Here is a 25,638-nt window from a genome sequence, read left to right as displayed (position 1 = left end):
CATATCTTGCATATTTAATATCGGACATCATTAAACAATGATCAATGAATACTTCACATTTCCTTGAAAAGATGGATAAATTCTACTAAATTGGATTTTCCCGACGAGTTCTAATCATTATGGCAATTAATTTGTTGCTTGTACATATCATAGGATGTTTAAAGATTAAAGCGTTGCATCTAACTTGAACTACAATGTGACGTGAAATGAATAAATTCATCTTCTATAAAGTTCTTCAGCTCTAAACTAAGTTTCAAAAATGAAGAGCTGACTATTTTCAACGGATCCATAAGTTGAACGAATAGGAATGTGACGGAGCGTTCCATCTGGTAGCATCATAACCAAAGTCATATTCAGTCTCGCTGCCTCCCAAGTCAATAAAAGAAGCATCGCCAGTTTCTGTGATTCCAATCCCATGATCAGCACGTTCACAGCTACTTCCTCCGCCACCAATCATCATCACTGATCCATCACCAGTACTCCAGTCACACCAGAAGCCGATCTTGTGGGAGCTTTGGATGTTTCCACTGCACTCAGCCTGTTTAAACCCCTGTGTTGACTTGTACTGTCCGCCATATTGAGCCGTGCAACTTCCCAGACACTGATCCTTGGCCCAGGATTTACCATTTCTAAAGTCGCCATAACTTGTGATTTTATAGCGAAATGTTTTTCCACCCAAACAGTTACCTGTGGTCTGTAACAGAGGGGTGTGGCTGGAGTCGTCACTGCGCGTGATCTTAAATTCGCTTCCTCCGATCAACCAAAATGCTGGTGAGATCATATCAGCGTTTGCGAAGGGACTATTTGTCTTTCCCGTGGCAACTTTCTTGTCGTACCACCAATATCCGGTATCAGCCATCCAGTTCTTGACATCATAATTTGAGAATCGGGCAATAAGAGTCCAACCTTTACCGTCTGTTGTCATGTCACAGTAGACCTACAGTAATGTTAAAAGAAAAATAAAAGTGATTAACGGATACCGAACCATTGAAAAAGGGAATTTTTCAAATATTTTTTTCAACCATTCAAATTTTACTTTTTATTTTAATTCTATTTCCATCGCTGAAATAAGCACACAAGACATTAAGCTTGACAAGTCAAAACGTATCGGCTAACATTTTTAGTTTTTTTGTATGAGCACCCGTCGGCTCGAAACAGTATACAGCTAGTACATTGACGGCGAGTCAGGCAACCACCTGTCTGAAATTGCCCCATGCCAATAGTCTTGTAGTAAGCTAGGACAGCGGTTGTATATGTAAAAGCGTACATCCGGGGAAGTGTGAGCGCGGAAAGATTGTTAAAGAACGTGTAATGTGTGTACTGTTGTTGTTCGCCCTCGTGGCTGCCTTTTGTGGTATACTTTTTCGCTTTTAGACCACTACAAATTGGCGACGAGGAGGTGGAATGCAGTAGAAAGAGCGCTTTCGCCTCTGGATTTTACAGGTTCTTCCTCTTAAGTCGCGGAACGATGGCGACAGGGAAAACGATCGTATCAGTATTACATCGATGGCAAGGGAATTATGAATCCTTCTCGGAAAACAGCTCAGTTACTTCATTTAGCAGGTATGGAAGTACAAGATATTTACGAAGATATTCCAGATCCTGGACCACTGAATGCTAACGAGGATAATGAGTATGTGGTGTGTATGCGAAAGTTGGATGCTCATTTTCGAGCCCAGGACAATGTTACGTACGAGCGTCATGTCTTTCGTCAACTTACGCCGACAAAGGGAGAGACTGCCGATAAGTGAATGGCTCGTTTACGTAAACAAGCTCGTAATCGTAATTTTGGTCCAACTTTGGAAGATAATTTTGGGGATCAATTGATTGAAAAGTTGCCTGATGTTGAGCTAAAGAAGAAGCTATTGGAGGTCGTTAATATTACTCTGGAAGCAGCAATGGATAAAGTTCGAAACTGGGAAGCCTCACACGAGCGGGCAAGTCAAATGGCCACACCAAGCCAAGAACCTGGAGCAGGTACTCATGCAGCTGAAGAAAGTGCTGGGCGTGGAGACAGAGGGGAAAGCGGTTGTTTCAACTGTGGTAAAGAGGGTCATTTTGCCCAAAGTAAAAATTGTCCAGCCCGAGGTCGCAAGTGAAGCAAGTGTAGTTGTAAATGCGTGACTTTTAATACGTGACTTTGAATTCGTGTTACATTTCAGTTACAGTTGGCCTTTTTGCCATTTGATTCCTTTTGGATAGTTTTTCTCTCCCGCTGATTTTTAGTTGTTGCATCGTACGCTCTTTTACTGTTCACTGTTCATCATCCGGCGTCCATCCTAAGTTTACCTCTTAAGTTTTGGTATCAAGCCGCCGGCGTATAGGGACCGATATGTAAGTTATATTCGTTTGTTTTCACTTTTGTAGCTTGCTCCATTTTTGAAGGTAGCGTTTCTTTTTTTATATCTTATGCCTTTGTGTGTATTATTTACTCGCCGCCTTGTATCGTCAAGAGGCTATTTCTTGTAATAGTTTTCCTTTATCTCGTTTCGAGCAAGCTCTTTCGTCTTTATTTGTTAGTATATTTTGTGTTTGCCGTGGCACTTAGTTCATTTATTAGTTCTTTTCACTATGTTAGATTTATTTACGCTGTTGAGTCACCACGTGTTTAATTGAGTACAATTGGTTATACAAGTCTCCCTTTTTAATTCGCTTACAGTTTATGAGATTGATTAAAGCTAAGTCTTCGTAACGTATCCCCTGGTTTGGATGCTATTTTCTCCGGACGCGATTTTCTCGGCGCTTCATTTGGCCTTGATGTTCGCTTGCCGCTACAGTGGTAAATATGGTCATTACGCGAGATATGTATGTCAGTATTGCTGAGGACCGGACTGCAAACAGAAACCTGGTCGACTTTTGTGATCGGTTTTGCCTTGGTAATAAAATCACGAAACCGGCACGCGTTACTGACAAAACAAAGAGCCTTCTCGATGTCATTCTTACAAGTTATAATGAGCGATTTGTAGCTTCAGGCAATTTGCACCTTGGTTTGAGCTACCACGACTTGGTGTTTGTTGTAGCAAAAACAAAATTCCACGTCCAAAACCACGCTTTGTTGAACACCGCAGCATGAAGCATTTTGATCACGAGAAGTTCTTGGCGGACCTAAGTGAAATTCCTTGGGGGACGGCTTATTGTTTCTCGGATGTGAATGATGTATGGGGTCATTGGAGCAATCTGTTTAAAGACGTTCTTGATAGACACGCACCTATTAAGAGAAAATGGGTGAGCGGTAATCAGCTTCCTTGGATCACACCTCAAATCCAACGTGAAATTGCTCTGCGAAACAGGCTTTTCAAAAGGTACAGAAAAAACCCAAAGGACAATACATGGATTGCTTATAAGAAAAAGCGTAATAAAGTAACTTCACTTAAGCGCAAAGGAATAAGTAAATTCTGTTACGACACGGCATCGGCAGCGAAACATCCTGGTGAATTTTGGAAGAAAATGAAGCCTCTTCTTCCTAACTCTGGCATAAATAAACTAAGTAACATAACTCTTGTTGAGAACGGTGTGGTCACGACGGAACCCAGGCAGGTGGTGGAAATATTTAATAGCTATTTCGCCAGTATAGTTTCAACAGATCACCGTGAAAATGACTTCAACGATCATCGAAGTGTAAATCTAATTGCTAGCAAAATGCTGCTAGATCAGTTTGTCTTCCAGCCTGTGAGCTGCGGCTATGTTCGTTAAATCTTAGACAATCTAAATCCCCGGAAGGCTGTTGGCGTAGATGGAATTTCACCGCGTCTCTTAAGGCTCGCTGCTCCCATCCTAACGGAGGAGATAACACAGCTGATAAACTATCTGATTATGAACCAATCATGGCAAACCGAATGGAAGGGTAGGAACTTGACACCTGTATTTAAAAAAGGTGAGGATACACGCAAAGAAAATTATCGTCTTTCCATTCTTACCGCCATTTGTAAAGTGCACGAGAAGGTTATGTTTGACCAACTGTAGGGCGCTTTCCATGAACATCTTTCTCCGAATCTATCTGGGTTATTGAAGAAACACTCTTGTTGCACCGCACTCTTGAAGATGACTGAGGACTGGGGGCGACGCCTTGACAAAAGGGAGGCAGTTATAGCCGTGGCAGTGGACCTGTCCAAAGCATTTGATTCTATTAACCATAACTTCCTATTGGCTAAATTAAAAACGTATGGCTTCTCTCCGTCTGCAGAAAAAAAAGTTTTCTTCCGATTTGTTGGGGCGAAGACAGCGAGTTAAGCTGTCCGGTGTTTGCTCCAGCTACTCAGACGTAATGGTGGGCGTCCTCCAAGGGTCCCTCCTCGGACCGCTGTTGTTTAACATTGATATAAATGACTTGAACTGCGCCATACCGGATGTACGTCTAAGGTTATACGCCGACGACACAACTATGTATGCCTCGGACGTCTCGCCCTTGGTTCTCGAATTTGTAGTGAATAATGGTCTTGAGCGGTTATCATCGTGGTTTGGAGAGAATCATCTGGTGATCAACAACACAAAGACGCAAGCAGAACCCATTGGTCCCTTTAAGTACAGTTACGACCTGGCCATACATAGCACTGTCATTGGGACACTGCCATGTATCAAAATACTTGGCGTTGAACTTGATAGCATGCTATTTTTCAAGGATCACATTACTAAATAGCTTCAAAAGGTATACGCTAAAAGTGGCGCACTTAGGAGAATCAGGCGTTTTGTCACTGGCAATCTTACGTTAAGGCTCTATAAAACTTTCATCCTCCCTCATTTTGAATACTGTTGCCCACTATTTCTTGGATTGGGGAAAGTGCAAGCGAATCGGCTAGAAGATGCCAACTAATACATTCTTAGATTACTTCTAGGTTATCGCAAGTCTACCCTTTATGATGAATTGCTGCGAATCTTGAATATGGAAACGTTAGACCAGAGAAGGAAGCAACAATCCCCTATTCTGTTATATAAATGTTTGCATAACGACGGTCCCAAAGATATCAGAGTTTCTTTTTAGTTTTAGGGAAACAATCTGAGAGGAACCGGCATGAATTTGTACGCACCGAAATTTAATTGAAATTTTATGAAAACATCTTTCATTTATACGTGTGCGCAGCTGTGGAATGGATTACCTACAAGTGTAAAACTGGCTGATAATATCATCCTTTTTAAGAAGCTATTGAGAAAATTGAAACTTTAGCTGCTTCTCCATTTTATACTTGTATTTAAGTGACTCTCAATTTCATTGTACAAACTTAGTTTTTGATCTTAATTTTAAATTATTTAAGCTATTGCTTTACCATTTTATATCTGTATTTAAGTGACTTTGAATTTTACTGTACAAACTTAAATTTTAATATTAATTGTTAGTTATTTCAATTTCTAATCAATTAGGTCTTGACAGTATGTATTAGGTTTTTTAGATTCTTAATCTTAGAGGCACGTACGTACTTTGAACGAGCTCTATGAGCTCCTTGACGCTACGTGGGTAAATAAAGTATTGATTGATTGATTGAACACCCAACAAGGGGAGGTGGACAGCAGCGTCATGGTAAGGGGAAACAGGCCAATCATGTTGAGTATCATTGTAACGAGTCAGGTGAGGATGACAGTTTTGCTTTTACTATAGAAGAACAGACATGTGCTATGTCAAATTTCGCTGAGCCCGTTATCTCAGTTAAGATTGTTGGAATCAGCTGAGATGTGTTGATTGATTCAGGTTCTGCAAGTAACCTCATCAGTAAAGACACACTGCAGGAACTTAAGTATCAGGGGCTCAAAATTGAATTAAAACCTTGTGTAAAGAGATTGTATGCTTATGGGGGTCGAGAACTTAAAATTGAGGGCCAGTTTCAGACAGAAGTTTCCGTACCCAAAGCAAAGGTTGTGGCTGATTTCATTGCTGTTGAATCTTGGCGTTGTTTGCTGGGATATTCGTCCGCCACAGATCTTGGATTCCTTCGTGTGGATCTCTCGGGAACTCTCGGGACAGGAGACTGTAACACTGTTGATGATACCTTCATGGGAAAACTCAAAGCAAAATACCCCAGTGTATTCCAGGGAATTGGAAAGCTAAAATATTATCAGTTTACATTGACCCCAGTGCAACTCCAGTGTTTAAAAAAATGCAACGAGTACGTTTTTCTGTAAAGGACAAAGTAACTTCCAAGGTTAACGAACTCCTTGAAAAGGACATAATTGAGGAAGTCGAGGGGCCTACGGTGTGGGTAAGGCCAGTCGTTGTTGCGCCTAATTCAAACCGTCCGGGGACATAAGGTTGTGTGTCGATATGCAGAGAGCCAACGAGGGCATTATTTGAAAAAGATTGCCTATACCAACCACAGATGAAGTCCGTGAAAGTCTTAATGGGAGTGGTGTTTTCTCCAAGTTAGATTTAAGGTGGGGTTTTCACCAAATTGAGTTGGATCCTGATTCAAGGGATATCACTGCTATTGCCACCCATGATGGTATATTCCGCCACAAACGTCTGAGTATTGGTGTATAAGCCGCACCAGAGAAGTACCAGCATATCATCATCCAGTCAATGGCGGGTCTACAAGGGGTGTCAAACATAGCAGATGATCTCATATTTCATGGTCGAGACACTGAGAAACACGATAAGAACTTACACAGTGTGTTGCAACGTCTTATTGAGAAGCAGCTGACTTTGAATGCTGAAAAGTGCACCTTCCGAATGACTAAAGTGGTATTCATGGGTCTTTTTCTGAGCAAACATGGCATCGGCCCAACGGAGGAAAAAGTCAGAGGCATTGCAGAGGCAAGTCAGCCTCAGACACCCTCAGAAGTCCGTAGCTTCTTGGGGCTCGTTGGATTCAGTGCCAGGTTTATACCAGATTTTGCTACCACTACTGATCCCCTCAGAAAACTTGCAAGGAAAGGGGAACCGTTCGTGTGGGGCAAGGAGAAGGAGCAATCATATCAGAGATTGAAGAGTCTTGTTGAAAGTACACCAGTCCTAGCTTACTTCGATTAGGACACACCCACCCGTGTTATTGCTGATACAGGTCCTGTTGGGCTTGGCGCCGTGCTGGTGCAAGAAATAAATTGGTAAAGCCGTGCCGTCTGTTATGCTTGTCGTAGTTTGAGTCAATTGGAGCGTCGTTATAGTCAGACAGAAAAGGAAGCACTAGCCTTGGTCTGGGCGTGTGGACGCTTCCACCTCTACTTGCGCGGGCTTCCACAGTTTGATCTGGTGACAGACCATGAAGCACTTAAAGTCATCTACTCAAGGAAGTCTAAAACTTCAGTCAGAATAGAGCACTGGGTTATGCGTTTACAACCGTACAACTATCAAGTTTGCTATGTGCCTTCAAGAAAAAAAAAAACATCGCAGATGCCCTTTCCCGACTGACAAAGATACCTGCTTCAGACAAGTCCGTAGCAGATGCTGGATATATACGCATGATAGCTCTACATGCTGTCCCTGCTGCATTGAGAATCAAAGAGATTAATCAAGTCTCACCACAAGACTCTGAGTTGCAAGCAATCAGGAATTGCCTCATCGAAGAGAAATCGGACAATGCCCCAAAGCAGTATTTGCCAGTGCGCAATGAGTTGACTTTTATTTGGGCATGTAATTCTCCGGGGGACAAGAATTGTTATACTTTAAGCACTTCGCAGGAGATTCGTCAGTTTGGCACCCGAGGGGCACCAAGGAGTCATAAAGACAAAGGAGAGACTTAGAACGAAGGTATGGTGGCCTGCTATGGATCGTCATGCCGAGAAAAGATGTGGAGAGTGTTACGGGTGCCAGATGGGTACAAAGAACGTTCCACCCCCACCACTGAGGTCAACAGCATTACCCAAACAACCATGGGAAGAAGTAGCTGTGGATCTAATTGGTCCGTTACCTTCTGGAGAACATTTTTTAGTTCTCGTTGATTATTACAGCCGGTGGATAGAAGTTGATGTTATCCGAACAACTTCCAGCCAAACCATCATCCATTGCTTGGATGCCCAATTTGCCAGACATGGGTTGTCTAAAGATCTGCGTACCGACAATGGCTTAAATCTTGTATCTAAAGAAGTAGAAGATTACTTGAATCAAATGGGGATTGAAGACCGTTACACAACACCTCTATCACCAAGAGCTAATGGTGAGGTAGAGAGGCAAAACAGGTCGCTTCTGAAGTCCACGAGAGCAGCCGAAGGAGAAGGAAAGAGTTGGAGAGAGGAGCTAAACAGGTTCCTTTTGGCGTACAGGTCCACGCCACATTCAACCACAGGAAAGATGTCCTACCGAGTTATTGTTTAAGAGAAAGCTAACAACTAAAATGCCTGAGCTAGTCAATGTTGAGGAGGAGGAGCTAGAAGTGAGCGATCAAGCCGTCCGTGATCGGGACAATCAGAGAAAGCAGGCTAACAAGGACTTTGTGGACAAGACGTTCCATGCCAGAGATCGAAATGTGAGAGAAGGAGACAGTGTTCTCCTTGAGAAGAAGAAAGAAAATAGTCTGTCACCTTGCTATGAGAATGAACCATATCAGGTGATATCTCGATAAGGGGATCAGGTGGTGTTGCGATCGCCTCAAGGGGTCCAGCACAAACGCAACCTTCAGCATATTAAGCCCTTCAATATGCCAGATGTAGAAGAGCAGAAAGCGCCACCAAAGAACGCTGAACCACGGACTGAACCTAAGTCACTTGAGACGCCACCTATGGCAAAGGATCAAGAACCAATGGCTGAATCATCACCAGAAGATGTACCTTCTACTGTACCTACAGCTGAGCAGCATGTGAGAAGATCCGGCAGAATTACGAGCCGTCCGAATGCTCTGAGTGACTACGTTCTGTATTAAAACTAGTGACATTGGCATTTTAATATTACTGTTCGTTGTTATTACATAAGTGACATTGAAACGTTGTTTTATGAGCCGAATGGCAAAGGCTATGTTTGTGTTTAGCGTGACTTTTGTCTTGAACATTTGGTTTTGAACTGAACTTTTACGGTGTCTAAACAAACTGGAAGTTTGTAATGTTTCTGTCTTTCGAGGTCAACTATCTAAGCGAAGAAAGAGAGGGAATGTAGTATGCTAGGACGGCGGTTGTATTTGTAAAAGTATACATTCGGGGAAATGTGAGCGCGGGAAGATTATTAAAGAAACGTGTGCTTTGTGTACTGTTGTTGTTCGCCTTCGTGGCTGCCTTTTGTGGCATACTTTTTCGCTTTTAGACACTACAAGCCTGCATTGTTGTCGGTTTCGTTCGTGCTTCACGGTTTTACTTGCATAAGCCGACGAGCGGCGAAGCTTTCTGAAATGGGAGTGAGCGATGCTTTATTCGGCACATATTTAGATATCCATCTGACGCAACCAATCAAATAACGGCTTGTAGCAACTAACCGGCTATTTTTTCTCACAGAGGTAGAGCCATGATCCCCACAGGTTGGTTGCAATTAAGCAAACTGCAGTTAACAAATCAGACTTTGGGGGGATTTGAACGATGAACATACAAACTTCAACCTTGCTTCCAATGCATGGCTTCGTGGGTCAGTTTTTAAGAACATCCAACTGGTATCTGGGAGGCACAGGTTTGAATTCTGTCAAAGCCTGCATTTTTTCTGGCTTCTTTTTGCAATTCCTTTAAATGAATTAGGATTTAATAAAACTTGTCTAGCGTCTTGTGTGTGGCTTCGGTATTCAGTTGGTAAAATAGAGCCAAAATAGTACCTGGGAAGCCGAAGTTTCATTCACCTTAAAGGCCAAACTTTTTTTCAGGCTTCTTAACAGCAATTTCTTTAATTAGATTTCACGTGCGGGGATAATTTATTCACCACTTTATCATCCGAAGGTCCAGCAAAATACTATGTATTTCCTTTCTCTTCAGAGCGATAACCGTTAAAATCATACTCTTGCTAAAAGCTGGTGGGTGGTATGGCTTCAACATCCTCTCGTTGACCAAAGCTCTCCTTACAACAAATGTTCGCTCTCTCCGTGACGCAGATTCAGACAAAAAACAGCTCAGGGTTTCTTTTCATCCACCTTTCTTTTGCTTAGGTTCGCTATTAACATATCCCTAATTCGCGAAAAGTATTCTTAATTGTTCCTTTTAACTCCTTTGTGATATAACCCTAACATTTGATTGACACCTTAAAATTTCCGTTTAGGTGTTGAACGCAAAAAAGACTGAAGAACCACCCTAATTTCAGCGTGCGAGTTTAAAACTGTTACCCTTTCCAAACCTCACGCGGATTCGCCGCCCATCGCTTTTGCGCACACAGTCAACGCACACAAAACGGCAGACTACGCAGGCTAGTGCCCCTACTCAGGAAGTTCCTGTTGTTGGGTGGTGTAAGGTGACTTTAGATTTTAAATTTTTTTATGGTCCTGCTGGCTTTGGCGTAACTGGAATTCATATAGATTAGCCGATGACTTCACTTTTTTGTACTTTTTCGTATTTCATATCTGTTCTTGTTTTCCACCCGAAAGTCGAAGATAGTCTTGCAGTTGTATTGTTAGTTTTGTTTTAGCTATAGCGAATTGGAATGGACGAAAAAAGTATTGCAGAAATGGCCAATAGTACAGAACGAGCTCAAGCCTTTGCTTTCTTGAACATTGAATTGATTTACATACATTAGCTTGGTTCCCTCGCTGATTCGTAGAAGGAAAACAGGTCGTCTTCCATTGATCATAGTTGATACTTACAGCAAAGGTCGTTTTAGTGGTTTTATCATGGATATAGTAGATCCCGTCAGATAAACCAGTTTGATCCCTTCGAATCAACTGACATGAAATACCTAGAAGAACAGAATCAAATTGTGAATGACTTCGAAAGTCAAATGCAACTTGTGGTATATACGGAGGTAAGTTGGGTGACAGTCCAGTTTACCAATTCAAAAGCAGGTCTACAATCAGCAACTGTAAAATAAACCAAAGAACTCGACAACTACTGCGTTAAACATAATACGATTATTTTGTGAGATAATTCTTTGTAGGGCACTTATCAGTTTTATGGAAATTCTTCTGAACAGCTTTCTCAATTAATAAACTAAATTTTTACTTTAGCTGCTGGTTAGTTGTTCTTCTGCAGTTATTATGACAAGAACTCGTTGACACAAGATATAGGTAAGCTGTTATCAAAACTAATGTCATACCAATAAATCTCGTTGCAATCACCGTGGTAACTGTCTCTGCCAATCCTAATCTGCTCGTGGCCCGGCAGATGTAGTCTCCTTCAGCGTTTTCTTTATCTGTGTTAACTAGGAGACATCTGTCTTCCTGGTTAACCGGGATGGAAACAGATTGTTTTTGGGCTCGGTACCATTCAATTTGGGGAGGCAAAGAACCTGTAGCTTCACAGCACAAGCTTGCAGTAGTTCCTTGCGCCAAAATGACCTCTGAAGAAGGTTTGTTTGTAAATTTTGGTGACTCTGAATAAAAATGCAGACCAAGTAAATATGATTGGTAAGTACTAAAGTAGGTTAGTAAATTAGCTAAGTTAACGGGCGTGACATTTGAGGGGTAAAAGGAAGCAGTGTTATGCCGATGTGTTTGCTGGGAGAAAATTGAAAAAATACAATGAAGAAAAATGATACCATAAAATAATACAGACCCAATGAAACGATATTCTACTGTAAGTTATCTTTTAATGTTAGCCAAATTTTGTCATAGCCTTTGGCTGCATAATTATGTCTATATAACTATGATATTATATATATAATTACCCTTCTTGCGGTTTCAATAGTTGTCTTATGAGTTGGGAAAATGCTATACTGTGACGTTCAGTTTAAGGGCACGGACTGCTTGGCATCCGACGATGACCTCGTTACTCAACTAGAAAACACCCAACAATGACTTTGACCAAGGAAATTTAAACTTAGAAAGAGCTTTAAACTGAAACATCGTACCTTTTATCCGAAGCCTGCTTATTGTTCTTAACATTCCTAGACCAGTGCGAGCTGTACATATGTAAGATCCAACATGTGACCTTTGTACCTTGCTGATTCGAAGTGCACCTTCTTCCATAGTAGCATCAGATAAGACACCTCCAAGTTTACGCCATGTTATCGTGGACGACGTCTGGCCTTGAACCCAACAGTAAAATATTGCTGTCTCGCCTGCAAAAACTTCCTGAGATACTGGATACACACTGATTCTCATAGGAACAACACATTCTCCCTTCGGTCCTTGAATGCCAACCGATCCTTTGTTGCCTTTATTTCCTTTTGAGCCAATAGATCCTTTTCGTCCTTGAAGACCCTTCGCTCCCGTCTCTCCTTTTATCCCAGTTCCTCCAACAGACCCTTTGTCGCCTTTGTTTCCCTTTACTCCTTGAGGTCCTACAGGTCCTCTTATGCCACCCAAGCCTTGAGCCCCGATAGGCCCCGATGGGCCTGGTGGTCCTTCCTTTCCAGGGGCCCCTTTCTCTCCCTTATATCCGGGATATCCAAGGGCCCCTGGTGGTCCTGGAGGTCCTGCCTGGCATATACTGTCTGAGGATTTACAAACTTCACTGAGCTTGTTATTTATTTCCTTCCGGACTTGTTGTAAATTTATTGTTCCTACAGTTGGACTTAGAGCATTACTTCTTTTCTTCCTTTTGTAATGATCCACAGGATGTTTCCTCATTACACCTTCAAAATCTGTGTATCAGACAAGCGGAAAAAAGTTTCAAATACTATCAGAAAAAAAAAAAAAAAACATTTATTCATGTAGGACCTAGTCTTTCATTGTCAAAACAATTTAATTCTATATCAGAAATTATCGCCTTTCAGATGTGAACAGAGCAGATCTCTCAGAAACCAATCGTTAGGCATCGCCTGGGGTGGGGTCGGAGGATTTTGTGGGGATGACGTAGTTTTCAGGGGGGGGGGGGGAGGGGGGAGTTCCCTTTTAGGCATTGAGCGATGTTGGTCAAGCATTCGACAGGGAGGTGATTTTTATAAAGAGAACAATTATTCTACGTTCACATTCAAATGAGTAAATTGAACGCATCCGATTACGTTGAAGATGATGATGAAAATGATAACTCGACTAAAAAGGAAAAATTACCGCTATAATTGTAATAAATATAAGGAAATCGACCATTAGAATAAAAACGAAAAAAGGACCAACGACTTACAGATATTTCCTCCTATCAAAGTGAACGGGCAGAGAGAAATACCTGATGATTTACAATGAAACTGACTTGCCGTAATAAAGCAACACTGATATATTATACGTTGACAAACGAGAAACTAAAAGTATGATCAAGCGTGATCAAGGCGCAAATTTTAAATCAAGAGTAACGCACCTAAGTGAATGGTCACGCACGTTTGAATTTTGCACTTAGCATACATTTGTCATTCATTTTCTGAGTTTATCGATAAGCTCATAACCACTTAGAGCAATCCTCTCTCAAGATTTCATTGTGGACTATTTAGACAGCCCCATCTCAGTGGATCCCTGATTTAAAGCAAAGTGATTTTAATTCGTCAAGTCATGTATATGTATAACCCGTAGAAGGTATGGAGTGTTATATTCTACTAGTCATATTATAATCCTATCTTTACATGAAAAAGGGAAGTATTACAAGTCAGGAACAGTTAGATGTGACCAATTTGATCGTCCTTTTCAGCTTTTTAATTTCATATACTATTTTTTGCAGTCTTCAGATGAATAAGTTAAGATCATACTCCCACTGTACAGCAAATACAGACCTATTCATCCAGGCGAAATGATGATTTTTTTACTGAAAATGATGCTTTTCGTTTGACTACAGCCTATAATGATCTTCATAATATTAAAACGTTCACAGTACACAGCAAAACTTTTGGAGCTCATCAATAAACACCATTTAAAGACAATTTGGTAATATCACCTAAGTTGAAATTGCAAATTGGCCACAGTAAGGAGTTATAAAGCCGACTTTTCGGGCGTTAGCCCTTCGTCAGAACGAAGACGCTCTGACGAAGGGCTAACGCTCGAAACGTCAGCTTTTTAACTCTTTACGGTGGCCAATTTACAATTTAAACTTAGTTGATATTACAAAATTACCTTGTTACTTCCACCAACACAGCACCACAATTTCTTTAGAAACTACCCCCTTTTACCATTTAAAGGCAGTTTAGCAATTTTTTTTTTTTTTATTTCATATTCTGTCTCGAAAGGAATCTAATTGTAAAAGCCGAACTAATTCATGTCAAACTTCAAAGCTGTCTGGATCAAGATGAATTGTTTTTTGCCTACCTATGAACGTTTTTGGCTTGTTCTCGACGTTTTCATCTGCTTTATTTGTCATCTTCATGCGACTTTCAACAGCTAAAATACGCAGTTCGTTCATTTCCGTTCGCTTGTTGATCATCTCCATTCTCAAGAACAGCGCAACAATCAGTAGGATTGAAATGAAAGAAAGAACTGATGCGCTCTTTCGAAAAACGTCGTCTGTACGTTTTGTGCGAGCTTCCTTTGTAGTGTCCATTGCAGCTTTTGGAGACTTTTTGGGTCTTCTGGAGAATAACGATTGTAAACTACCTTTAAGAGAACTGACTTATTTTCTTCCGCTGAAGATTTAAACTTCTCGTGTGACTGATGTGACGTGGCTAAAGTTTCCTGTTTATCTTATTCCTCTGTCGCGGCTGAGTTACTTGTAAATATTACACGCTTACGATTGGAAGCCGAGAACCTGCCAGTTGACCTCAAGTTGAATATAAATGCATAGTGTATGTTTCACCTAGAATTTTTTATTTTTCTTTTATTATTTTTTATGTGGACTCAAAGAGAGTTGTTTTATTGACCTCGTTGACATGACAATCGATTAAAAAGGAATGTTCCGTTTTCCGTTGTCTACTGTGACCTGCATTAATTTCGAAAAGTAAATTTCGAGATATATGATATTACACATATAAATATTTCAATCAACGTACAAAAACATCTGAATAATAATTGAAAGTAGAAAAAAGTGCGTTTTTGAATAGTCACATAGAGATGTTATTGAATAGTCTAACAGGTTAAAGAGGAAATTAAAAAGTTTCCCTTGTTAGACTACGAAAACAGGACTGAACCTCCTTGAAAATTAAGTTTGGAAGTGTATATTTTTGTCTTTGTTAATGAAGTTACAACGAGCAAGATATGGAATGGAGCATTGAAATTCACAATTGAAGATGCAATTTCATTTTAGTCAATCCAGTAGTGAAAATGCGACGCCATCCACATCCCCACAAGCGTATTACTAGGAAATGCCCCTTCCCCCCACCACTCGTTCATATCCGTTCGCTTCTTGATGACCTCCATTCTCAAGTTCAGCGCAACAACCAGTAGAATTGAAATAAAAGAAAATTCCAATGAGCCGATGAGCTCTTTTGAAAAACGACGTCTGTAGACTTTGTGCAAGCTTTCTTTGTAGTGTCCATCGTAGCTTCTCACGACCATTAGGGTCTTCTGGTAAACAACATCAATAGTAAACTTTAGAGAGAACTGACTCGCCTTCTTCCGCTGAAGATCTGCACTTCCCGTGCGAATGATATCGCTAAATTTTCTAGTTTATTTTAATCCTAAATTTGAAGGCTGAGTTAATCGTAAACGCGATACGCTTAAAGTTAAGCCAAGTGAAGGCTGGAAACCTGCCAGTTGACCTGAACTTCAATGTAATGGCGTAGATTTTTTTTTTCTTTTCATTTTTTCATTTGGACCCAAAGGAAGTTACTGTATTGACCTCATTGTCATGATGATTGATTAAAAAGATATGCTGCTCGTTTCGTTGTGTTCTATGACCTGTATTAATTTCGCGTGATGAAATTAGACAGATTTGATGCTACACAAAGAAAGCGGACCGTACAAAAACATCGGAATAGAGAACGGAGCCGAAAAAGTTCTTAGTAGTTACATGGAGATGTTGTTGAAGGGCCCAGACAGGTCAAAGAGAAAGCTGATTAGTTTTTCCGTTTTATTTTATTGCAGACTAGGGGATCTTATGAGTCTAGCACCAAGACTTTTATACGGCCAAGTGGTTGAAAGGTAAAGTTAAACTGTAGGGTCTGGGTACGAGATAATGATATCATATCATCTAGGAAAATAAATAGGGTTTGAGAAGGAAACTTTCGAAAGATTTAGAAACAAGATATGAAACGTAAAAAGAAATCAACGACAAAGAGTGTTTTCTTGCTTGCTCGTTGCTCCCCTAGCTTTGAACTCAACATTTTCAACAGAACTTCTTTATTTAGTTTATTTTACCTTCCTACAGAAAGCTGTATATCTTAGTTTTTTGACAAATTGTAAACTTTTATAAGTCCATTAGCACATTAGATCCTTAGATAAACAACTCCATAAACTTTACAGCTTTAACAATTATCGTTTTATAATAAAGGATTTGATTAATTGACTGATCTTGATCCTGGTGTGGTTGAGAATGAAAACAGAACTGAACAAGGTCTCGTAACTAGGTTTTTAGTGGGAATGGAGTTCAATCGTCTTTAACAGAATTTGAAAGAGGCGCTTTTGACAATTGGCTACCAGCGAGAGGCTAGGGGATCAGTTCAGTATTTTATTGTGACACAACAAGATTCCTCCGAACCCTCCCCTTTCTCTCCCCCTCCCCCCTTCCTTTCCCATCCCCTCCCCACCTCCTATCCGGCGATAAAAAACACCACCGGCTCCTAAGTTATTAGTTCCAGGCCTTCATCTGGTTTGCGGGACCATAGGGTGTCTAATCAATTAATGGCTTCTATTTCCTATTATCTCGGTTGACAAGTTGGTAGAAAACTCGAGCATAATCTAGATATCGATTTTTTTAGACTTCATTCCAGTTTCTTAAACTGTTCAATGATTATATACCAAGAGATAATCTCTTGATGACTCTCATGAGTTGACCTCTTTGTCTTGTGCGGGCTTTTATGCATTGGCTTTTATTTATTCATATGTCACAACATCAATTTAGTCATCGAATTATTTTCTTTATGATTATCCAATCAAACACGTAGTGCTCGAGCTCGATATAACTTTAGGAATTTGGTGATGAAATAACTAATTAAAACATTTAAAATATCTTGCATATTTTATTTCTGGCATCACTAAACAATCATCAGTGGATACTTCACATTTCCTTGAAAAGATGAGTTGTGAGTCCGACTTAAAATCATTCCATTGGATACGATTTTCTCGAAAAGTTCTCATAGCATTTAAATTGTTGCCGGTGAGGATCTTAAGATGTTAAAAGCTTATAGTGTTGCGGCTGGGGTGATGGTCAAGTTATTTTATCTTTGCTGTGAGAGGAAAAAGATGCGGTATTAATGACCATTGTAAGATATTCATCAAACTTGGATTGCAATGTGATTTTAAATGAATAATTTTACCCTCTACAAAGTTCTTCGGATCTAAACTAAGCTTGAAAAATGAAGGGCTCATTATTTTAACGGATCCATAAGTTCAACGAGTAGGACCGGGATGGGGCTTAAATTTGTTTGAGCACCATAACCAAAGTCATATTCGGTCTCACGGGTTCCGAGGTCAACAAAAGAACCATCGCCAGTTTCTGTGATTCCAATTTTATGATCTGCACGTGCACAGCTTCCTCCTCCACCAATCATCATCACTGATCCATCACCACTACCCCAATCACACCAAAAGCCGATCTTGTTTGCGCTTTGGATGTTTGCATTGCATTCAGCCTGTTGAAACCTATCTGTTGATTTGTATTGTCGTCCATATTGAACCGTGCAACTTCCCAGACACCGATCACTGGCCCAGACTTTTATCATTTCTAAAGTCGCCATAACTACTGATTTTCGATCGGAATGTTTATCCACCCAAACAGTTTCCTGTTGTCAGCAACAGAAGGGTGTGGCTAGGGTTATTACAACGCGTGATTTTTATTTCATTACCGCTGACCAACCAAAAGGCAGGCGAGATCATATCAGCGTTTATTGAAGGGTCATTTGTTGTCCCATTGTCACTTTGCTGGTCATACCACCATCTGCCATCGTCACGCATCCAATTTTTGCCGTCGCTGTTTGATGTTTGAAAAACGAGCGACAAGGGTCCAGGCTGTGCGATCTACCCCGATATCACAGTATACCTTGGGAGACGATAGGTATAGCTTACGTATAAGAACAACTTAATCAGGAGGAGGAATAAAACAAATTAAAGCTCTTGCTTTAAAATGCACCTTTATGCAGATTTTTACTGCTGACATGAGCCCAGTAATGGGCTCATGGTGCTGATAAACGTTTTCTGAGATTTACTGATAGTCATTGAAAAAACGAAGAAAACTCATAATCATTCGAACGTTAAAGAATTGGATCAAGTTAAGTGATGTCAAGGAATTTAAAGGCGAATAAGCTTAAAAACTAGGTCTGAAAGGAAGTTCGCTGAAAAAAAAGATTTTAAAAGCTTGACCAAGAAAAGAAGTATATATTTTTCAAGAAAAAGAGCTTCTCGGAAATTCTGCGACTCATTAAATTTTTCTCTGTAGGATGTATTCGATTCGTCTACTTAGGCTTTGGAATGAGTAACAACGTGTTTGTACTTTACCGAATAAAGGGTTTATTAACTATTGCCCTTCTGGATGAATAGAGATTTAAATTCCTTGAAACTTTGGGCTAAAGATCTAAAGTAGTGAGCGGTAAACAATCAGCAGTATTGAAAGTGTTTGAATGGTTTCCATGCATCGGTCACTTCTGAGCGACGAAAACCCCCTCCTTAGGGGACTTTTCATTATAAGTCATTTAGAAATTTTATCAGAAGCGTATAATTTTATGTCATACGCTTCTGATCATATCAAAATAATATAAGTAGTTTATAACATTAAAACGTCAGATTGATTAAAAATACTAGATCAACTTACCATATATCTCAACGAGTTTGCTGTTAGTTCGTAAGTACCAGAATGCCTTGCTGAATATTTCGTAATGACCTCCTCGCAGGAAATAACTAAAGGCGGGAAACATCAGCAATCAATAACTAACAAAGAGAAACACATGGCAGAAACATCGCACAACAACTGTATCGAGCTCAATTGATAAATAAAGTGATACTTTAGCGCATGGCGCCATTAGCTTGAGCCGGCGTGTAGGGAGTTTCAAAAGTTTAACTGCTGACTTTTACCGAACAAAAACCTGTCTGAGAAGGCGAAACAAATTCAGCTCTAGTGGAGTTTCATTACATGGCCTTTGTTAGATGGAAAAATGCTGTCACGGGTCTCGAATGTGATTTGCTAATGTTCATGATCGATCATATATATATAGCCATATTTACCTGGTATCCTTTGGATACCTAATGTAGTAAAGGCTCTTTTTCGTCCAACTTTGTTGTGAGCTGCACATATGTATGTTCCATTGTCTCCCACAGAGAAATCTGTAATGGTTAATGTTCCTTTCTTAATATTGCATCTGCCCTCTGCCAAATCAGTCAAGGGTCGCGACCATGTGAATTTAGCTGGTGGGTAACTAAAGGCTTCACAAGTAACTGTGGCTACTGTTCCTTCTTTGAAGACCAAAAACGCACGAGGTACTTTGGTAAACGTTGGCGCAACTTGAATAAGATCAGAAAGTAGTTTGTAGCACTGATTTCTTATCCAACAAAAAATCTTACTGGTTTTGCTAAAACGTACCCTGACGAACACGTAACTCAGATTAAGTGACGACAGAGCCCCTCTCCTTGCTCTCTGCCTTTGCGATGCCTGCATCTTAGCGAAATTGTTGCAACTGAAGTATGGTTACCGTAACATTTCATCCCCCATTAAAGAGAAGATAAGAAAAGAAAAGAAAAGAAAGAAAACATAAGGATTGTCACTATCTCAATCCGGCTGAGGTAAATAAGCCAAATTGCGAGTCTTTTCAATCGCTTTCCTTCCTATCATAAGTTGATTACCGAATTAATTTAAAGCGTTGCCTCACCTTCAACAAAAAGCTTTGCAGTCTTGGTGTCCTTACCCAGAACACTGACTGTTGAACAAATGTACTCCCCAGAGTCATTGAAATTGGACTTTGTAACCTCAAGGCGGCCATTTTGGTTGGTTTTGACTCGTTCGCCAGCAAGTAAGTCTCTGACTTTGCTCCAGGTCACGACAGGTGTTGGGTGTCCTCTGGTCGAGCAATAGAATCTAGCAGTCTGGTTCTCAGGTACTGTTTTAGTCTCAGGTGATATGGTCACCTCTGGCAAGGAGGCGCTTTCCCCTGGTTCTCCTTTCTGTCCTGTCATTCCACGGGGGCCAGACGCGCCTGTAAATTGAAAATTTGGAAGACAAAACAAAAAACAAAAAATCGATAAACTGAATCTTAATTGCTTTAATTTTTCTCTTCTTTATGAACGCGAAAGAAAAATAATGTTAATTGATAGAAAAATGGGCTCGCTTACCTTTTTCACCTTTTTCTCCTCTCAGTCGTTTATCTCCCCTGATGCCTTGCTTGCCTTTTCTTCCAGGTAAGTCCATTATACCTTGCTCGCTACTCTTTCCCTTCTGTCCTTGCGCTCCTCGTCTTCCTCGGGGGCCTCGACTGCCTTTCTTACCAGGAGGAGCTGGGACGCGGACTTTCCCTGACGGCTGACAAAAAGATGCTGGTTGCATTTGACTGATCATGATTTGCTTATTGATCTCACTTCGCACGTCCTCTATTGTCCGAGATTTGTTACTGTCTGGTGTCGAACTGAGCCGTTTTGCTGCTTGTTATGTCGGAAACTACCGGTAAATACGTTAAATACGTTAATACTGAGGATGAATACAACTACATTTCATTGCTGCAAACTGCCATTATCCACTTTCAATCATTTTAACTATTAAGTTATAATTTGTTTAGACTGGGAGCAAGAGATTGTTTTGCAGTTTTTTTTTTTTTTTTTTTTTTTTTTTTTTTTTTTTTTTTTTTACGGAGTTAATCCAAGAATTAAGGAAAACAAGGAAAATAAGAGCTTGGTTTTTTGGGGTTGCCGTAAACATTATTCTCAAACTCTCTAATTTAGGATTAAGAAATGTAAGTCGGACTTCTTATGGATGCAAAAATTGGTTTAACCTTTTTCATTCTCGGGCAGAGATTAATAATAAAGTGATGATTTCTAAGTTGTTGATTGTTTATTGTCTTGGTACGGTAACTCGAACACAAAATGCTCATATATTAGTCGCCCTGAGTTGAGATTTGTTTGTTTTCTATTTGTTTTGTTTTGTTTTGTCTTTTAACAAACAAAAAAAAATTGTTAATTCTTAGCAATTAAAATACAATAATACAATCCCTACCCGCAAAATAACGAAGCTAATCGAGGCGGGAGGGAAACAAACATTAAAACAAATTCTTCAATAACAAGTTTGACTGAACTGAGGAGATGACTTGGAGAGCATGCGCACCTAGACACGAACAAAGAAAAACAGTACGATAGCTTATAGATAAGCAAATTTGGTGTTACAACATACAACCGGAATAAAATCACACGCGGAAAAAAAACAAGACAAAAAGAAAAGCATAATTAGCTAAAAAGATTATAATTATTAAATTTTATCAATTAAAAGATGGACGTCAACATAAGTATCCTCTCGCGTCAAAGTGTTCAACATCTGTCTAAACAATACTCTTTTAGTTTACACTTAGGTATAGAACGAAGAAAGGTAGGAATACTATTCTAGATACTTACACCCAGTCTCAAAAAAGAACTTTTCATATGGTCTGTTCTCGAATGCTTAAGATAAAGATTGCCAGCCGCTGAGGACTTTGTATAATAGAGGTGATTTTCTGACCAATAACTATATAACTTTAAAATGTTAGCAGGAGGTGTTAGATTGTTTCGAAATTGATAAGATGAAGAGGAAGAATGTTTGACATGTTAAACAAATATAGCATGAAATCTAAAGAAAAAGAGGATTCAGGATTTAAGGGAGAGCATGGAGTGAGGATTGGTATTTTGCAAATGAATGGATATGATAATTTGTGCTTCATTTGAATGGGGATTTATGGAAATGTGAAAATACCCCTCTGCAGTCCGCGTATCAATGGCCGTTCCCTGAAATGTTTAAAACCGAAGAGGATATATTTTCTCAATTGCTTTTTATAATAGTGACATGTCGTCGCCGCTGAAACGTCATGTTTTAATTAATAGCTCTGCTTTTGATCCTTAAATGTTTTTTTTCAAAATCTTTCCTTCTACTGTGGCAAATTTATACGGGTGGAAATTTCATATCTGCATATTCTCTGTTTGCGGTCTTACGCGTCTGGTATAAGATTATAATCCCACTGTACAGCAAATATTGAACTATTCATCTCGCCAAAATAATGCATGAAGCTTCTTTGTTGACGAAAGCCTATCGTGACCTTAATCAGATCAATACTTTAAGTTCAAACATCTGGAGCTCGATCATGAATTAACGCCAGGTCTGAGGGCGGCTAAATCAATTAAGTTATTTTAAATTTTGTCTTGCTAGGAACACACCCTTAACTAAGGACTATGGTAAAATTATGTTCTTGCTAAAGATTAGCTATGTCTATTTTCCTTCGATATAATTAAGCAGGTTTTTGCTTACCTGTTGACGTTTTGGTCTTATCCCCGACGTTTTCATTTCCTTTATTCGTCAAAGCGTACAACTTAATGTGACTTTCAACGGCTAAGATGCGAAGTTCGTTCATCTCCGTTTTCCTGTTAACTGTTTCCATCCTTAAGAACAGCGCGATAAGCAGTAGAACTAAAATGAAAGAAACAACCGAAGAGCCTCTGCGTAAAGCATCGATTGAGCATTTTGCGGGAGGTTTCTTTGTCGGGTCCATCCATCAGCTTCAAGGGAATTCGAGGGAACAGCTTTCCTGATTAATAAACTCAATCGCTGCGAGACACGACGTGTATACTTGTGCTGAAGGTTCAGGCTTCCTGTGTAACTGATATCATAAAGAACACGCCCAGGCAAGATGTAAAGTAAACCGTTACAGATTCTTCTGTCACGCGCCACGAGGGTAAGAGTCCAGAAGGCTGACCCGACTCCACAATAAATCCGGTTTTCAAAATGTATGTGGTCTTGAAGGTGATAATTGTCGGTAATTGGGATAAATTTTGCTTTTTTGATCACGTCAATTTGACGAGCAACTTCTGGTCTGCGCTAATCTCGCAAACTGTTCTCACTTTTTCACTTTTATATGAAATTAGTGCTGTTCATGATTGGAATATTGGGTTCTTGTGCAACTGATAGAAATAAAAAAAACCAAAGACCAAAATGTATGTTCAACGTTCTCAGTATTGTAAGTCAAAGCGACGCACTGCGTTTCAAGGTCAGAGACCTTCTTCAGTTATTTACCCGGTAAATAACTGAAGAAGGTCTCTGACCGAAACGTTTTTTATTAAAATTTTTTATATTTTTTACGTCAGAAGTTGTCCATCCTCGCAATTTTTAAAACTTTCTATATATAAAGAAACTGTAAACTTCTGTGTCGAATGAAGATACTAAAACCAATGAAAAACGAAAGTCTACTTTTACTTTTACTTTTCTTTTGCGTTACGCGTTTCACCACTGCTGCGGCTCTTCAGGCATAGCAAAGTGTGCTTATTGACTTATTACGTCACAGATCTTGTTGTGGTTACGATAATAATGGCTATCATAATTCGAAGTGCGCGTGAGAACTTAGCGTAAGTTCAAATCATTACGAACGGGTTTATATCTCGAAATAAAAAAACTTCTCTTTGTTCTTTCTCACAACCTTAGAGGGGCTTAGAATCTTGTAAAACGGAAAGATAGTGAAATGACGGGTCAATCCCGCAGCACATTCATCAATATGCTTGCTGACTCCCAGCATACGTGTGTATGGGTCTCAAATGTGTTGCATTGTTTATGAACTGTCTCTCTATTTCTCAGGACATCGCTCGTTTCTCCTATGTAATTTTGTCCACATCCAGCACATGTTATTACATAAATCAAGTTCGTTGAGGTGCAGTTCATCGAGTGTTTTATCTAAAAAAATGATTCATTTGTGGCGGCTAGAAGGTGAATTCTTTACCCTGTTTTAAATAGGGGCATATTCCGCAACGTTTTGTTTCGCAAATTTTAAATTCCGGGTGAATATCATTGGGGAATAAAAGCTAAACGGATTCACACCCAACTCCAAATTCGTTTGGATCAAGGTAAATAGTTTTATGCTTACCTGTGAACATTTTGGGCTCGTTCTCGACGTTTTCATTTGCTTTATTTGTCATCCTCATGCGACTTTCAACAGCTAAAACGCGCAGCTCGTTCATTTCCGTTCGCTTGCTGATCGTTTCCATTCTCAAGAACAGCGCAACAATCAATAGAGTTGAGATAAAAGAAAGAACCGAAGAGCCTCTGCGAAAAACATTGCTCGAGCGTTTTGCGGGAGGTTTCCCCTTTGTAGTGTCCATCGTTGGTTCAAGGGAATTCGAGTGAACAGGTTCCCTGATTAACAAACTCAACTGTTGCGAGATACAACTTTTTTACTCTAACTGAAAGTTTAGGTTTCCTGCGTAACTGATATCATAAAGAACACGTCCAGGCGAGATGTAAAGTAAACTGTTATCAATCGATTTTTCTATCATCGCGTCAGAAAGGTAAGAGTCCAGAAGCCTGACCCGACGCCAGAAGGAATCCGGCTTTCAGAATGTGTGTGGTATCGAAGGTGATAAGTTTTCTTTCTGCCAAGGCTGAATCACTTGTAAACGAGATACGCTTAAGGTGGCTCGCACCAGTTTTCATCTTTTTTATGGTTTGTAACTTTGAAAGAATGCAACAGAAAGACTGACCAAGGCCAGTTGAACACTTTTACGGGGTTGAATTACATAATCATTGGTTATCCAAAGATAAGTGTCATTTCGTCACTAGCAGTTTCCATGGCAACGCTTTGATAGGTTTATTCAGACGCATTTTTTAGCTTGTGGCTTAAATAATTCGAAAACTAACCCGGTGACCCCCTGATTTTTTTCAGTGATTGCTTTTTGCACTTGAAAAGGACAATGCACAAAGATTTTTAAAAAATTCTATGGAGCGGAAATTCAGAAAATCTACAAAAAGGGCAGTTTTTTCACACATCGCAAATTTCCTTCCGTAGAATTTTCTATTTTTTTTTCAGATGATTCCTTTCGACGTTATTACCATATTGGAACAATAAAAAGAAGGGGTCACCGGACTTGTTTTCATGCAATAGCTCTCGTGAGTTTAGCAATTTCCACGCGCGTTCACGCGCATTTAAAAATCTGGATTCTATAAGATCGACATTTGCTCATCATCTGCTTTAGCTACCGCTGACAATTGCGTGTGCTCGCGCGAGCACCTACGATCTGATGTTTACAGACGTTTACTGCTAAGAAAATCATTAAACAGCCGTCAAAGACATTCTCCCGAGCTCATATTAAAAAATCCTACACATACTTCTGGCTATATCATATTATTTTCATTGAAGTTTCAAAGTCTTCTGCCACTTAAGGTAGATTATCCTTCACTTGAGTTCTTCTTTCGCCGTCGCAAGATTTCATATCGGTTGAATATTTCTTTTAAATGTGAAGTGAAGCAACCTTTACTTCTCCGAAAATAGTGTTCGTTACCTTAGTTTCTATCTCCTGCATTCACAGTGGCCGCTCAACACATCAAATACAAGCTCTTAGGTAAACTTCTCACAAAAGTAGAAAACATTCCACGCGCGCCATCTTTGTTTTGAATTTTCATCTTTTGATCTCGCGCTTCTTTCGCACGTTTCTCTCGCGCGCGTGACGCAAGAGTGATCTGTTCCCCGCGCGAGGAAACTGGTACGAGCCACCTTAAGCCGAATCA

General features: G+C 39.9%; 1 protein-coding gene and 1 pseudogene across 3 annotated transcripts; both read right to left on the bottom strand.

The window, feature by feature from the left end:
* Positions 1 to 15,054, bottom strand: LOC111347385 (uncharacterized). 2 transcript variants are annotated; one of them, XM_088748081.1, is made up of 5 exons: positions 14,148 to 15,054; positions 11,828 to 12,562; positions 11,075 to 11,350; positions 10,554 to 10,717; positions 1 to 937 (listed from the first exon to the last, which is right to left on the bottom strand). In XM_088748081.1, exons 1-5 carry the CDS (start codon positions 14,377 to 14,379, stop codon positions 278 to 280), a joined length of 2,067 nt encoding a protein of 688 aa, XP_088604207.1. In that variant the 5' UTR covers positions 14,380 to 15,054; the 3' UTR covers positions 1 to 277. The 2 variants fall into 2 exon arrangements, with proteins under 2 accessions (XP_088604207.1, XP_088604208.1); XM_088748082.1 differs by having other exon boundaries at positions 10,626 to 10,717.
* A 1,888-nt stretch (positions 15,055 to 16,942) lies between these two features.
* On the bottom strand, positions 16,943 to 24,403 carry LOC111330463 (uncharacterized; annotated as a pseudogene). Its single transcript, XR_015996419.1, has 6 exons — positions 22,399 to 24,403; positions 20,250 to 20,552; positions 19,790 to 20,113; positions 19,149 to 19,424; positions 18,739 to 18,824; positions 16,943 to 17,970 (listed from the first exon to the last, which is right to left on the bottom strand). The product of XR_015996419.1 is annotated as an uncharacterized LOC111330463 (transcript).
* Between the last annotated feature and the right edge of the window lie 1,235 nt (positions 24,404 to 25,638).

The sequence above is a fragment of the Stylophora pistillata genome, chromosome 2, assembly GCF_964205215.1.
Source record: "Stylophora pistillata chromosome 2, jaStyPist1.2, whole genome shotgun sequence".
Lineage (NCBI taxonomy): Eukaryota > Metazoa > Cnidaria > Anthozoa > Scleractinia > Pocilloporidae > Stylophora > Stylophora pistillata.
The sequence above is the reverse complement of the archived record's forward strand: the minus strand, read 5'-3'. Positions and strand labels throughout refer to the sequence as shown.

Bases quoted from the DNA above. Each gene is read 5' to 3' on its own strand.
- LOC111347385 (XM_088748081.1), bottom strand. From the start codon at position 14,379: ATGGACACTACAAAGGAAGCTCGCACAAAACGTACAGACGACGTTTTT. The intron at 10,718-11,074 runs GTATGACATTAG...CTGTTCTTCTAG, and splicing joins GATTGCAACGAGATTTATTG to GTATTTCATGTCAGTTGATT. The intron at 938-10,553 runs GTATGTAAATCA...ACATTACTGTAG, and splicing joins AGCGAGGGAACCAAGCTAAT to GTCTACTGTGACATGACAAC.